The following is a 16,177-nucleotide window of genomic DNA, read 5'->3' on the forward strand; positions in this document are numbered from 1 at the left end:
ACATGCGTCAGAGCTCGCCACTCCTCTCATCAAAAACAGACATCTCACACAAAGACTTCTGTCGGAATTTTTTTCAATAACTTTATTCATGAGAGCCAACCCTGAAAACAACCCAAATGAACATCAACTGACCAGTGAATAAACAAATCGTGGCATATCCCTGAAGTGGCAGCCTGGTCATCAACAACAAAGAACAAATACCTGATATGCACAACGGGGTGAATCTCCAAACTGTACGCTGAGTAAACAAAGCCAGACACAAAAGACATCCTAATAGATGGTGTATCATTTATGTGCAACTTTAGGGAAGACAAATAGAATCTATGGTGATGGAAAGCAGGTCAGTCCCCAGGGTGGGTACTGACAGGAAATCATTCGGGGTGATGGAATGAATGGCCTAGAATTGGTTGCCTTTGTTACATAGGTGTGACATTGGACTGTACACTTAGGAGTCTGTGCACTTTATTGATGGTCCACTGCAAACAGTTAATTCTTTAAAACCACAACCAAATGGGCATTTTCCATTTCATTGGGTTCATTCCATTCTATGTTGTGTTTACCATCGGGTGTCACTGATTGCTTCTGGGAAGAAACCGTAGCCAGGGGCAGGCGTGGGAAAGAGATCTGCAAACTGTTGGCCCCTTTGTACTTTTAAACTTTTGAACTGTGAGGCGGTATTAGCTAATTTTTTTGAAAATACATAAAATTTAAATTTTTTAAGAGAAAGAATTTAAAAACATGTCCCTCGTTGATAAAATAAGGGAGACACAGCCCTCAGACTACTATCAAGCGCCACACCATCTATTTCAGGTAGTGGACATGCTGTTCTTGAAGCAAACACTGTATGTGGTCTGCATTTTATCAAACTCCGCGGAGCTCTGAGCGAGTACCATTTCTTAGCATAATTTAATACTTCAGCATTTTCCATAAAATACATAGATCATAGATAATACATACATATACAGTTATAAAATACTCATAACTTGAACACTATGTAACCGCTACCCAAGTCAGAAAATACAACACTGCCTGTACCCCAGAACCTTCCATATGTCCCCCTGGAATCACACCTTCTCACTCATCCCAGGAACAACCACTCTCTTGATTTCAGGAATAAGAAATGTGTCTTTCTTATCTCCTATGTGTATATCCCCAGTCAATACTGTTCAGCTTTGCACATTTTGAAACGTTTTTTAAAAACTGAATCATTCTGCACATATTACTGTGTGCTTCTTCTGCCCCAAATTACATTTTTAAAACTTGTGGGCGGCCCTCTGCCAGGGAAGGCGCCATGGCTCTCCTTTAAGTCCTGTGGACTGAACCCAAGGCGTGGGCATAGCCCTTCCTTGGGGACATTTCTAGCCAAAAGGTGAGAATGCCTTCAGCTCAACTCTTCAAAGCCCAGGTGCAGGGAATGGGTTTTTATTATGTAAATCCAGTCAAGCACCAGGAATACCTCCCTTATCTTGAATTTTGGTGAAACCTCCTGATATTTTGGGGAATTTGGACTATAAAATAAACACGCTGCTTTGGGACTGGGTCTCTCTGCCTCTCTGCCAGAAGAGGACAGAAGCCTACCCAGACCCAGCTTTTCCTTCTATTTCTGCGTCTGTCTTTCATTTCTCAATCCCAAAAGCGCCTCTACTTGAAAGAACCGGTTCGCGCTCTCTCTCTGTGCTGGACGTGGAGAAGGGAGCATTACGCCCCGACACAAAAACTCATCCATGTTGTTGCCTATCGCTGTAGCTTTGTTAGATAGTATTCAGGGGACGGCAGGAATAAATGGAATAAATGGACCACAATTTACTTACCCATGAAAATATTCACGGATACATTAATGAGGTGGCTTTTGTTTTGTCCCCATTGTCTAAACAAAAGACAAGTCACAGACATAACATGACATTCAAGGAAACCATTGCCCCAAAATGTGTTTCCAAAACACCTAGCCAGTCTCATTTTCCCACTTTTCTCTACCAACCCGTGTGCCATCACATCAGTTTGGCAATAGTGACTGAAATATCAGGTACAGTTCCTAAGGGCTGGAAGGCTGCTGACCATGTACTAGATCTACCCAAAACATTCCTGTCCATCAAGATCTGGCCCAGGCACGATCTCCTCATGAAGACCCCACAACTTCTTGTCCACAATGCCACCCCTCCCCTGGAGTTGCATCAGGGTAACCTATCCTTTCTCTGACTCTTTTTTAAAAATATATTTGTATTGATTTCAGAGAGGAAGGGAGAGGGAGAGAGAGATAGAAACATCAATGATGAGAGAGAATCATTGATTGGCTGCCAAATGCCCCACACTAGGGATCAAACCCACAACCCGGGCATGTGCCCTGACTAGGAATCAAACCATGACCTCCTGGTTCATAGGCTGATGGTCAACCACTGAGCCACACCGGCTGGGCCTTTCTCTGACTCCTCTAACACAATTGCTTCACACAGCCTTGAGTTATACCCGTTTGTTAAGGCCATACCTCAATGTTGGTTTTTGTAGTTCACAGTACTGAAATCTTGCAGATAATGAGCAGGCAATATATGTTAGAGCTTTTGAACTCAAACCCAAAATCCTGAAAGCTACTGCTGGTACCAGGTATTAAATCATTCAAAAATATATGTTTGAAAAGTTAGTTTCCACAAAAATGAAATAATTAAATACTAATTAAAGTAGAAACAACATCACTCTTGCTTAAGGTAAGATATGGGTTCCTCATATTTCTAACCTTGATCTTTTTGTTTTTCTCATTAAAAATATAGAGCTTTAGAGTGACTGGGACACAGAATGTTTTAACATCATCATTTAAGATCACTTGATAAGAAGTACACTACTTATGTCCTAACTGGTTTGGCTCAGTGGATAGAGCGCTGGCCCGAGGACTGAAGGATCCTGGGTTCAATTCCAGGCAAAAGCATGTACCTAGGTTGCAGGCTCAATCCCCGGCTCTGGTTGGGACTCGGGTGGGAGGCAACCCCAATCAATGCGCCTCTCTCACATCTATGTTTCTCTCTCTCTCCCTCTCTCTCTTTCTATCTCTTTTTCCCCTCTCTTACACCCTCTCTAAAAATCAATGAACAAATATTCTCAAGTGAGAATTAACAACAACAAAAATTACACTATTTAAAGGAAATGATGTCCCCAAAAAGTGTTTAACCCCAGAAACAACAAAGGGGAAAAGTCCAAAATTTTAATGAATAAATGAGTCAGAAATTCCAGTTAACAAATATTTCATAATTTAAAAAGCGTACTATTATTTTTCTATCAAAGAAAATACATGCATGGAATGTAGACACTGCAAACTGGAAAGAAATAAAAGAGGTGATCAAAGATATAAATGGATTGAAGGCCTGGTCAATGTTTGCCTTTCCAAAGAACTCATAAAACCAAATGGATAGAAGACATCACTCGAATAATGCCAAATATGCCTTCAATTATTTTATGCAGAAGTCATTCTTTTCAATAGAGGTTATACAGAATACATCATAGGAAAAAATGTTTGCAACTCATATTATAGAAATCAGGCTAAAATCCTTAATATAAAAAGAGTTCCTACAAATCAATAGGAAAAAGCCCAATGGCTCAACTAAAAATATGGATAAAAGTTATTTATAAACAGATAATGCAAAGAAAAGATAATTATAATGACCCTTGACCATAGGAAAAATACTCAACCCCAGAGAAATAAAAATTGAAGACCATAGTGGGATACCCTTTTTTACCTGATTTGCAATCAAAAAGTTAGAGAAAATGCTGTTGGCAAGGGTAGAGAGAAACAAGCGGTCATACACATTGCTGGTTGAAGTATAAATTGGTAGAACTCCAAGGAAGTCTAATAATTTAGTGATATCCATCAAAATTACAAGTGCATGTCCCCTCTGATCCAACAATCCCACTTCTGGGAATTTATCCTACATAAGTACTTGCATATATGCAAAATAGTTCGTGTACAAATCCATTACATATAACACTGAGATAGCAAAAGTTTAGAAACAACCTTAGTTCATCAGTAGGACACAGGTTAAATAATCAGGGACATCCTTACAATGGAATTCTATGCAGCTGAAAAAGAACAAGGGAGTGATCACCAAGACACACTAAGAAGAGGAATAGCACAGGCAGTATTCTTCAATTTGGGTAGAATATTGAGTATCTGCTGAAATATGCATTATCTGGAAAGATACAAGGAAACAGGTAACATTGGTTGCCTCTGGGAGGAAACTGGGTAGCCAGAGACAGGCATGGGAAAGAAATTTTCAAGATGTCCATCCTCCTGTACCATCAAACTTTTGAACTATAAGACTATTAGCTATTTTTAATAAATAAAATTTAAAAATAAGAAAAATGATTTTAAAAATATGTTCCACATTGGAAAAATGAGTGAGGCACAACCCACCTAGCATAACACAACATCTTCCCCTTATTTTGAGTGCTCACATAACTTCACAACAGGATCAAGAAATTTGGAAAAAACTCTAGAAATACTGATAGCAAAGAGACCCAAAGCCAAGTTAATTCACATTCAGGGGCCCTGATAAGAGACAGCAAGTTTTTAGGGAAAGCCAGGACTAGCACAGATCTGTAAGAAAAAAAATCTTTGAGTTGCTCGATTCACCTAGAAAACAGAAGGCTACGTATGACTTGCGCACTTATTTCCTAACTTTAAGGTTAAGAAATCTATGCCCTATAACAAGATACCTGTTACCTAAGCCCTGCTTAATCTGCACGGTGTGGGCCATGCTTGTTATGAGGACAGGGTTGCAAACAAAGAAGGCTTTTCTCCGCCCTCCATCAGATGACGGAGCTGTCTTCAAGGAAGGAGCCAGACACTTCCCCCGTCCTTGCCGGTGATGGGGTCCATATGGAGGGACAAACCTGTTGATGAGGGGCTTGTCATAGCCATTCCTGTGTATCCTCTCTGGACTTCACCTAAAAATATGCCTGTTTTCCTCATTGTGTACACCTCCCGGGTTGGGGTGTATATAATCCATCTGGCTGCCTCCTGTTTTCTCCTGGGGGAGTCAAGACAGTGAACCCAACCCTCCCGGGAAGGGAAAAACAAATCTTTCAGTGCCCATCTCAGGTGGCAGTCTGGAGCATGTGCCTAAGCTGGTCCAGATATGCCTGCTGGGGATGCAAGAACGAATACAAGTTCAAGCACGATGGCTCGGGCATGCTTTGGGGGAACAGGTCAAAACCTGCGAGTTTTAGAAAGCAGAAGCCCAAGTTAAGGAGTATGCTGGGCACACCTACAGGTACAGGTGCAGGCGGGTCAGCCAACGACCTGGCCTGTGAGACAGGACACACACACAGGATGACAATTGTTTACAGGCAGTGTCTCTGGAGCAGACCTGAAGTGGGTGTCTACCTGCTCAGAAAGGTGACCAAGAAAGTGGGGCAAGGCTGACACTTCTTACTCCGCAGTGTCCAGCGCGCACCCCCACCCCAAGCGCCCTAAGGTAGGCCGCCCTCCTGGACGTCCCCTAACCCCACACACACCCGCCCTGACCCCGAGGTCTCACCAGAACAGCAGGTTGGCCCCGGCGAAGCCGAGCACGGTGCGCAGCGGCCTCTCCCAGCTCAGGAGCTCCTTGGCGCAGCAGCCCAGCCACAGCCCGGGCTCCCCCAGCAGCCAGGTCACCGCGGCGGCCACCTCGCCGGCGGCCCCCTCCACCTGCCGCCCCGCGGCCGCCGCCGCCCCTTCCTCCGGCGCTTCCTCCCCCCGCTCCCCGGGGGGAGCCCGGGGCGGCGGCTCCTGCTCCCCGGCAGCCCGAGCCGGGCATCCTTCCTCGGCGGGCTCTGGGCGCGCCGGGCTCGCCATCTTCAGCGGCGCTGGCAGGCGGGCACGGGCACGCGCGGGCGCGTCGGGGTGTCGGCGCCGAGAGGGCGGCGGGTCCGACACGGGGCGCGCACCGCGGGGCGCCGAGCTGGGTGCCTTGTGACGTCAGCCCGGCCGCGACTGGGGCGCCTCCAGGGGAAGTGGGTGCGGCCAAGTTCGCGCAGGGCGGGGCGGGGCGGCGGGCGCCGTGGGAGCGAGCGAGCGAGCTGGGCGGGGTCCCGGGGACCCAGGGAGCGTGACCCCCTTTTCCCTTCCCGCTGCGGAGGGGCGGAGAGCACCCCCTCCCGGTGACTGATCTGAAAGGGAGGCAGGGCTCCGGCAGCAGCGGTTGGACATCTGAACTTCCTCGCGCCGGGGCCCCTTCGCGCCTCCCGCAGCCTTGATGGCTGAGCGGGTCTCAGCCCCCGCGACCCCCTGGCCCAGCGCGCCCGCAGGGACAGGCGACCCAGCCCCAGCAGAAGTCTGTGGTACTCTGCCAACACCGCAATAATATAAATGTTGGATTGCGAAAGGAAGAAAAAAACATGTGGCTCAACTAAAGAGCATCTTGCCCTCTCTTTTTTGCATTCGCGTAACACCGGGCCCCAGCAATTGGGGCGGGAGGTGGGGGGGGGGGGGGCGCTTCCTCTCTCCAACTGTGGGCAAGGTCCTCTGGCTCCAAAATGCGCCTTGGCCTGTGGGAGGTACTGGTGGGAGGTCCTGGAAGGAGGGACAGGTGAGCGAGGAGCTCAGAAGTCAGAACCCCCGCTTTGCGTGTATCCAAGAGGTTTGGCAAACCTGGACTGTGCTCACTCCCCTGTCCCCGCAGGCGTGGGGATTGGGAAAGGCTGCGAGAGGGGGTGACAGGGAATCCTGAAACCTCGCATACCAGCCCTCACTGGCCCCAGTACTTCTGCGTGAGTGTGGGGAGAGGGTAACTGTTTATGTTCACTTTTCACCATTTGCACTGTTTAAATGTTGTATTATTTAATCCCCTGGAGAACCAATTTGGCGCACAGCACACTCAGAGCGCCAGGACAACTCCAGGGATCAGCTAAGCCTGGGCCCCAGCCTGTCACTACACCCCAGGTCTTGCCTGCAGCCCAGGGTCCTCAAACCAGTCTGGGAGGGGAAGTGTGTTGACCCCTTAGAGTAGACAGAGGGGTGCAGACATCAGATGTGAACTCAGCCCCACTCTCCAATGATCACCTGGCACAACCCCCTGATCAGGTGCCCACCCCACTTAGGGCCATCATCTGGCCCTGGCCCCTGATCAGGTGCCCACTTCCAGCCATCAAGTGGCCCTGCCCCTGATCACATACCCACTTTAGGCCATCAGGTGGCTCCGCCCCCGATTAGATATCCACTTCTAGCTTATTATGTGGCCCCCACCCCTAATCAACTATCCACTTCCGGCCTATCAGGTGGCCACGCCCCCTTGTTCTCCCGCCCACTCAGGTGTGACCACCTAGTCCCAAACCCTTGAAACCCTGGAAGGTTTCTGTTTCCCAGGTGCCATCTCCCTAGTTCGCATTCTGACCCTGCTCTCACACCTGTCAACAGTCCCTTTGCCAAAGTCCTCCCCAAAAATCCTTCCTACTTGCTCTCTCTTTCCTGTGGGACTCTGACAGCTGGGATTGGAAAGGAGACAGGAGAGTAGTGGCTTGTCCAGGTTCTAATCCCCCTGTTGGTGCTTTTCTCTAGAATAAAATGCCCCTCCCTCCATCCTGAGCTTTCTACCTGCGATAAATCAGGGCATCTTACATCCTCCTGGAATCTCCTACTAGCAGGCAGCCTGCTCTCACAGGTTGGATGGGGCTCATCCTCAGAACAACTAAAAAGCCCATTGGTAAGGGAGCCTCTGGGGAAAGTTCTATAATGTTCACCTGGGTGGTCATTGTATACATTTATCTCTCTGTGTATATATTGCAGATGTGCGCACTGTACTGTATGTATGTAACACCTTAGGAAGTATGCTCCTTGACTTGACTCAGGCTTATTGAGCACCTACTATATTCCCAACACATTGCTAAGCTCTGTGGATATGGCTTCCACCCACCAGAAGCTCACATTCCAAGGAGGGGCCCAAACAATTGTGAAAATGGCTGTGATAGAAATGATCGCTCTGTGCTAAGAGTCCTTACCTAAATCATGCACCTGAAATTAGTCAGGTTTCAAGAGGCTGTTTGGCACAGATGACATCAGCCCTGGATTGTGAGGAGAAGGGAAGTAGAGAAGGGGTCGGGGGAGGAGGCAGTAATTTGTTTTGGGAGGTCAAGAGGAGAGAGAAGGTGTGGAGGTGTGCAGGTGGAGGTGCGCATTTCCTTCTGTATATTAGCAGAGACCACCAAGGCCTTGCATGATCCACTCCTGGCGGGAAGTTGGGGTTTTAACATGAAGGCAATGCAGGGTAGGGTCTCTGGGGTTTCTCACGTGCCTTTGAAGAGAATCCTTCTGACAACCCTAAAGAAAGTGGCCTGGCAGACAATGAGAGAGCAATGTAGAAACAATTGGGGTTTTTTTTTTTGTTTTTTTTCCAAAAGGAAAACTATTTTTTCCAGGTGTCAGGCCCTCCTCGTGGTCCTAGTGGAGGAGCTTTGCAAGGAGAAATGATGCTATCCTGTGTAATCTGGCCTTTATTTAGCACTGGATACAAGCCAGGGGGTGCAATATTCTAAAATTTTCACTGGACTCCACAGCTGGAGGGGAGAATGTAGGGCAGAGGAGCTGAGGAATCAGACATCCCTATCATCTAAACCAGTGTGGCTATGCTTCCAGAAGCATGTCTGCAAGAGTCCTTCCGCCTCCCCCGAGTTCTAATTATTGTCAGGATCTGCTGAAATAGGAAAAGCTGTTGACAAAAAAAAGCTAAACTACATTTGTTCTATGTGGTTTGCAACCTTATTATCTCTATTTACTTGATAAATCTTCCTACCCACCTTTATGTGAAATATTTTCTTTCTCTCTCTGTGAAAATGACTAAGGAAAAAAGTGCTACACTAAACTATTTTGCATAAAAATGGAACTAATTGCTCTCATTTGTCTTTTTCACCTCTGACCTCTAACTATTACTGACAAAGGAATAATGTCACCAGAGTTGACACTGGCATAGACTTACAAATGAGTGCTACTGCTGGGTGTTTTTTCTTTGTCTGATTATCTTTGTGATGCTTGAATAATTTATTCAGTGCAAAGACTACATAAAAATGATGCTAATGATGATTAAAATAAACCTGGTCCCATATTTTCAAGAATATGTTCATGTTTAAAACTCCTGCGGGTGTCCTTGCTGTTTAAGATTCTCTTCTGAATTTTGCATCTCTGTATGTTGGCAACAGAGTGAGTAACATGAATGAGCTGGATGATATAGATTTGACAATATATATCCGAACAAAACAAGGAAACAAGGGTGGGAAAGAGAGAGCAAAACAGGGGGTGGGAGTAGGGGCGGGGTAGAGATAGGAAACAGTTGTAGCCACTGATTCTAAGAGAAAATTTAGAAAATAACACAGCTCCGGCAAAGAAACTAAAAAGACACATAGGAACTCTTAAAAAGAGGCCACTCACCTTTCCCTTCCAAAAGTAGCTAGAAAGTTTGTAATAGGAGAGAAAAATAATGAATAATTAATTCCCATTCCAAGAGGCCAAATAGACCACATGAAGCTAAGCCTTAGAATGAGAGGGAAATGCCCCAGTATTATTTTTCTCCCTAAAATGATCCATGGTAGAATTCGTCAGCAGGTCCATGACTTCTTAAATGAAAGGAGCCTTGCATACATGTTGTGTTGTTTGCTAGTCCTGCAGGGAGATTATTTTTGTGCTGATAATTTTATGAAAGCAATTCTACCCTCCTGTTCTTCCCATATCCTCTACTCCTTTCCCTAATTTTCTTGTCACGGAGCCAAGAGAACCTAGGCAGTTCACTCTAAGCACAAATAAATAGGAACCTTACACAGCAGCCACCTGGAGGAAATGGAAAGGAAGACTGTGCCTGGTTTCCAAGGCCCAGCTCTCAGAATGGATCGGCTGTTTCTGTTGGGGGATTGTTAGGGTCACCGAAAAAGGAATGCACCAGGCCCAAAGTGGTAAGGGATTATAAATTAGGTCATTTGGAAACCAGATGGGCTGAGTCCCAAAATGGCACCAGCACCCAGGGATGGGGAGTCAGTGATTGTAAAGGACTCTAGGCAGGCTTTTTTGAGTGGGAATTCTCTGGGCAAGTCCAGAGGGGAAAGTTACTGGTCTTAGCAAATGGTATGTGGCCTAAGTGAAAGGGAATGTCGGTTCTGTGCACCAGCTGTGTTCCCAGTGTAAGTATTGTGAAGCATGGTAGCAACCATCTGTAGTTTAACTTTAACCCTGCTGTTTGGCTTATGTTCCTATTTGCTTTGTTTAACAATGGACGGGTTGTTTTGATTTTCTGAATTATATAAATCATCCCATTCAATTAAATGCCTTATTGATTGTAATGTGAATATCCCATGGGTTGGGGTCATACTGGTCTTAGAAAGCATATTCTTCTGTACCTGGGAAACAGGACAGCACAATTATCCTAAATTGTTTTAGTGACCACAGATAGTGCGTTCCAGCTGACTCAGTGGTCCCAAGACTAGGACAGCACAATTACTCTAAATTGCTTCGATGGCTCTAGATAATGAATTCCTGGCAACTCAATGGTCTCGAGACCCGAGGGCTCTAGATAATGTGTTTCTATCATCTCAGTGATCTGGAGACCCAAAACTGTAATTTAGATAACATGCCTAAGTTTAACCCAGGTTACCCAAGGGCTCTAGATAATGTGTTTATAACATGCTGTTTCTGCTCCTGTAAACTGCTTTTTTGCAAATTAGGTTCCTCATTCCAGGCCCGAGGGCTCTAGATAATGTATTTCTGTCAATTCAGTGACCCCGAGACCCAAAACTACAATTAACATGCTTAATTCTGCTTCTGTAATCTGCTTTTTTCGAGCCAGGTTCCTCATTCCAAACCCTGGGATGTAATCAATACCTTGTGATTTTTGCCTATATAACCTTGGAGCTGCGACCATCTTGTTACTATGAGATTTGGGAAATGGCCCCTCATAGTCCCAGATTGCAATAAATGTGACTCTTTAATTCGACTTCTTGAGGCGTCCTTCTGTGATTCGCGGGGTACATTACAACAATTGCTCCCTAATAACAGGCAAGAGAGCTTTCTTAAGGCTTTAGAATGGTTCATTAGGGAGAATTTAGGCCACATTACAATAAGAATATATCCTGAAAAGGCACTATTTATCCACGAGCACACACATCAACACACACACACACACACACACACACACCATCCGCAAGGATGACTGCAGGACATTGACTTCCAACCCCTTCCCACGGGGCAGCAGTTACACTTGAATCAGCAGACCCGCCACTGTCCTGGAGGAGTTCATAGAGAGGACGGACCGCCTGTTGAACCACCCGCTGGAACCAGGCAATCGGTGCCTCCTCGCCCCCTTGGAATCTACATTCCTCCGACTGTTTCCACAGTGGGAGCCGTTTCTAGGACACAGGTTGAGAGAGTAAGGTGTTGTTGAGACCATCTGGACTAAACCCTGTTAAAACCTGTGAAGAAACCCTTAAGATTCTGGCAGGCAGGTGTGGAGATGTCCTCTTGCAGCTGCCTAAGACAAGCCTAGAGAGGTCCCTTGTTAACTAAGCCTGCCACCTCCCCGCCTGGACGGTCTGCATGTCTCCTCGCCCTCTGTGTAGGGGGCCAGTTTCAAATTTCGCCCAGGGAAATCCTGAGGTTGCAAACCAACAACCTAGTCTGCTGCCTCTTCTTTTTTTCTTTTTGGTCCTGGTTCTGCCTCATTGCACTTTAGTTTCATTCATGCCTTATTTCTGCTTTCATTGATCATTAAACATTCATCAAAGGCTGCTTGTGGGGCTTATCATAAGACAAGCAGGACTGCTTATTTCCCTCATGGTGCTTAGGTCCTGGACAAGGGAAAGGGAATCTGAAGACGGTGGCTGGCGGGAGGGAGTGGGGAGCATGTGCAGGGCCCGGGCAGGAGAGAAGCTGGCCTGGCCCCAGAGGAAACCACAAATAGTTCTGAATTCAGGGACAGCGGATGAGCAGGTAGGTGCTCAGAAGGGCCTCCTCTGTGTGCAGCTAAGGAGTTGAGCTTTGGGGCCATTGGCGGGCTGTCTGCAGGAGAGTGAAGTGGCTGGTTTGTGTTCCAGGGAGGTGTTTCTGCTCAGTGGATTAACTGGAGCCTGGCCGAGATACAGCACTTTTCCTTGTCATTCACTAGGATGGGAGAGGAGGAGGAGAGGTTTGGCTCATCCTAGGAAATGCCAGTTAGGCAGTAGGGTACAGGGGCCTGCAGCTCAGAGACCAGCAGGAGTTATGAACGAGAGATGGATGCAGGCAGGAGAATGGGCTGTATGAGAACTTGGTGGAGGGCAAGGCCCAGCTCAGAGGCGCTGCCCAGCTCAGATCAACTGCACAGAGCAGAGAAGGTGATGAGACGTTTGGATAAACAGATCATAGGGAAGAGTGTTTTGAGTATCAGTCACTGATTTAGGTACAGTCTTATGAGGGGAGGGTGGAGGGGGAGAGTTCTTGAAGTTTGTGGGTTTCTTTGTTGTTTGTTTGTTTTTACCAAGGAAGTGACAGACTCGCACACCAGCCTCCTGAGGGCCCAGGAGTGAAGCTGACTTCCCTGGAGGGAGTGAGGGAGTGAAACTGTCATGTGATTGTCTCTGAATCCAGGCCTCGGAATCAGGCCTCTACTCTCAAGGGCATTTATTTTCTAAGTTAAAATTAGATAGTGGAACAGAATGGAGTAGCTGGGAGACTTCCATCCCACAGACATCCCTTCAGAGTGTGTATCTGGCTTGTCATCTCTTACTAAGTTTAGTTCATTAGAAATTAGGCACAAAACACTGGTGCCCCTTTAGGCTGGGCAACGGCCGAAGGCCCTGTTGGGAACACACATTCAGGCTGTGTCACATGTTATCCTCATAGCAGTGCTTGAATGGGCACAACTGGTGATGTTCATGGGGACCCTTCAGCTTTGCAAAACTCAAGTGTCTTCTGAACCATCAAAGGAATATTAAGGTTCTATTTAATATAGTCCAAAGTTAAGTCTACAATAAGTCCTCACTTAACATCGTCAATAGGTTCTTGGAAACTGCTACTTTCAGCAAAAACAATACAGAGCGAAACCGAATTTCCCATGGATTAACTGATACAAACAAGAGTTAAGTTCCTATGGCATATTTCTGGTTGCATAACATAACATCATCAAACTTTTAGGTAAAGACCCAAAACACTTCTAATATTAGACAGTGCAATCAATGCTAGCTATTCTTACATTTAAGAAAGATGAATAAAAAGAACTAAGATCATTATTTCAACCATTCCCGCTCTGGGTCGAGGGTGACCGGAACCTCTCCCAGCAGCTCAGGGAGCAAGGAGGAACCCAGATTGGATGGGACTCCCTTCCATCACAGGGCCGCTCACTCCCACACTCACTCAGACTGGACAACGGGCACACATCCATTCACCTCACATGCACATCTCTGGGATGTGGGAGGAAATCCATGCAGACATGGAGAAAATGGAGAATGCAAAAACCACACAGACAGTGGCCCTGGACAGGAATCCATTTTTTATTTTTTTTTCTCATCAACATTATAGCAAAATGACACTGAACTCAACAACATAGGTGAGGACCTACTATATTTGCATGTGGGCCAATTTATTGGAAATTGATAGTTTCTCTCTACCCCATTTGCACTCATTCCTGCCCTAAACCAGGTCCTCTGGTGTCACAAGCAGAACGATCCAAAATAAAAAATAAAAATTTAAAGGCCACAGGAGCTCATTCTGGGTTGCCTATAAAAGCCTCTGGCTGGGACGGAGGCCTTTCTCCTTTCTGGAGGAGAAGATGCATGTGACTCAGGGACCCACAGGTGCAGAGGCTCCTGCTTCCATAGCCAGCTTCCCGTGGGCCCTCCGATTCCCCAGGTGCCAGGCAGCTGATTTCTCAGACAGTGTCTGCAAACTGCTGGCACCCATGCACCTACCTCTGTTTGTTCTCCCATTAATGGGGTTGCTCTGGATCTCACCCTATAAGGAACAGAGGGCAGAGTTGGAGAGGAGGAGCTCCTTTCCCAGGAATGTGCACCCTAGTGGGTCCCAACCAGCTGCCTGGCCCTAGACACACCTTATGAATTAAGCCTGCTCTTTAGTTTATACCACATGGGGCGGGAGAGGGAGGTGTCTGATTCCTCACAAGCCTGATGGAGGAGGACAGGTAGAGGTAAAAAAGAGTGGCATTTACAACTTCCCTGTCAACGGCAGTAACCCAGAGTGCCCAAGGCAAGAAATATGGGAGTAAGTTTGCTTCTGGTCTCTCCTTCATTCTGTCTGCAGTAACCATATGTCAGGTTTGCCCACCACGGTGCTGGTTTATGGCTGCTGTCTGGCATGCTTATTTATAGCACTTCGCTTTTCCTTCTCAAGGGTGTCCTGGTTTGGATGATAAATTATATGCACTGCCTATCCATCTCCAATCTGTCAGCAACTACGGAGGATCCCTCCTCTTAAACACTCCCATGCCTACATCCCTGTTCTCAGTCTTAGGGCCGACATCGCTGTTCAAGCTTCATTGCTTGGTGCCCGTCTAAACCATGTCAGCCTCGTACCTCCTCCTCTTCCAGTCCACCTTGCACAGCCCTCCTCTAAAACACAGCTTTCAGCCCTGGCTCGTTTGGCTCAGTGGATGGAGCTTTGGCCTGCGGAATGAAGGGTCCCGAGTTCGATTCCAGTCAAGGGCACATGCCTGGGTTGCAGGTTCGATCCCCCGTAGGGGGTGTGCAGGAGGTAGCTGATCGATGATTCTCATCACTCGTGTTTCTATCTCTCTCTTCCTCTCCCTTCCTCTCAGAAATCAATACAAATATATTTTATTTTACTTTATTTTTTTAAATATATATTTTATTGTATTTTTACAGAGAGGAAGGGAGAGAGATAGAGAGCTAGAAACATCGATGAGAGAGAAACATCGATCAGCTGCCTCCTGCACATCTCCCACTGGGGATATGCCCGCAACCCAGGCACATGCCCCTGACCGGAATCGAACCCGGGACCCTTCAGTCCACAGGCCGACGCTCTATCCACTGAGCCAAACCGGTTTCGGCAATACAAATATATTTTAAAAATAAAAATAATAATAGTAAAACACAGCTTTCAACATGTGACACCCACCCAAGCGCTTAGGACAATGCCCAGTTACCTAGCGCAGCTAAATCTAAATAATTATAAACTGCCTTCATCTCTTTCTAAAAGCTTTAATTCTCTTTAGGCAGATTAGCTGCTCCCTGATCTAAACACTCAACTGTAGTCAGATTAGTTCTTCACTGAGCCCACACCCCAAGCAAACTCTCACATCCATACCTTGGCTCTCACTTTCAAACCCTTCCCTTCCTGTCTCCCCAAGCCCTGGCTCTCCCCTCCGCAGCCTGCTCACTCCTCTCCCATCGACCCTTGCTCAAGTGGAAAGAGCATGGGTTTCATAGTCAGGAAGATCTGAACTTGACCCACGTATCCAGGCACCAACCACTGTCTCATTGATCCTGAGACACACGTATCCCTCCCCACATTAACATACCTGAGAATGACATGTACTTTAACATCTACGGCATCTTAGACCCACTAAAATATACTAGCACTCTGACTTTGTGTTGTAGCACAGTCCCTCTGAGTCTTAGTTCCCTCATCTTTTAAAACAGGAATAATTCCTGGTTCTCAAGACTGTTGTGGGAATTACCTGAGATAAATGCAGTGGAGACCCAGGGGGAGAGGATCTCCGAGGGAATCTGGATTCCATGCCCAGCCTTTTGGGAATGGTTGCCCAGTATCTCTTGGGAAGGCCTGTACCACATGGAAAAAGTGTTGCAACAGATACCAAAGTTTGTGCCTAATAGAATTACATAAAAATTCCCTGCAGTGTGCAGAGTGAGAAAGACCTGGGTGGCTTAACCACAACACTCCAGTGAAAATTCTGTTCAGCTAAAGGGGACATTTCTCCAGCGGTAATGGATGAAGTAGCTTTTTGTTGGAGATGTTATTTGCATGGAGAAAACGACAAAAGCAGTGTTGTCCTTAATTTGTTCTTAGGTAGTAAATCTTCAAAAGCTAATTCTATGTCAAAAGTCCACAAGTAGTTTCCTTAACATTGGGTCAGAGTTGGGTGTTTTAATGTTGTTCGGTTGGACGATTGCCATCCCTGGTGAGACGTCCTTTCCTTTCTTATAAAACTTGGCTCACTCCAAGAAGCCTGGCAGCCAGCTCCCCTAGGGCACAATCTAGCTAACT

The 16,177-nt window shown here is 46.6% G+C and overlaps 1 protein-coding gene across 1 annotated transcript in view; it reads right to left on the reverse strand.

Moving 5' to 3' along the window:
* Positions 1-5,945, reverse strand: part of RETREG1 (reticulophagy regulator 1) — a 108,532-nt gene extending 102,587 nt beyond the window's left edge. Inside the window, exon 1 of the mRNA XM_036308108.1 lies at positions 5,523-5,945. Within this exon, the coding sequence (XP_036164001.1) occupies positions 5,523-5,821 (299 nt within the window). The 5' untranslated portion in view covers positions 5,822-5,945. The remainder of the gene's footprint in view (positions 1-5,522) is intronic.
* Between the last annotated feature and the right edge of the window lie 10,232 nt (positions 5,946-16,177).

Source organism: Myotis myotis, unplaced genomic scaffold, assembly GCF_014108235.1.
Source record: "Myotis myotis isolate mMyoMyo1 unplaced genomic scaffold, mMyoMyo1.p scaffold_m19_p_5, whole genome shotgun sequence".
Lineage (NCBI taxonomy): Eukaryota > Metazoa > Chordata > Mammalia > Chiroptera > Vespertilionidae > Myotis > Myotis myotis.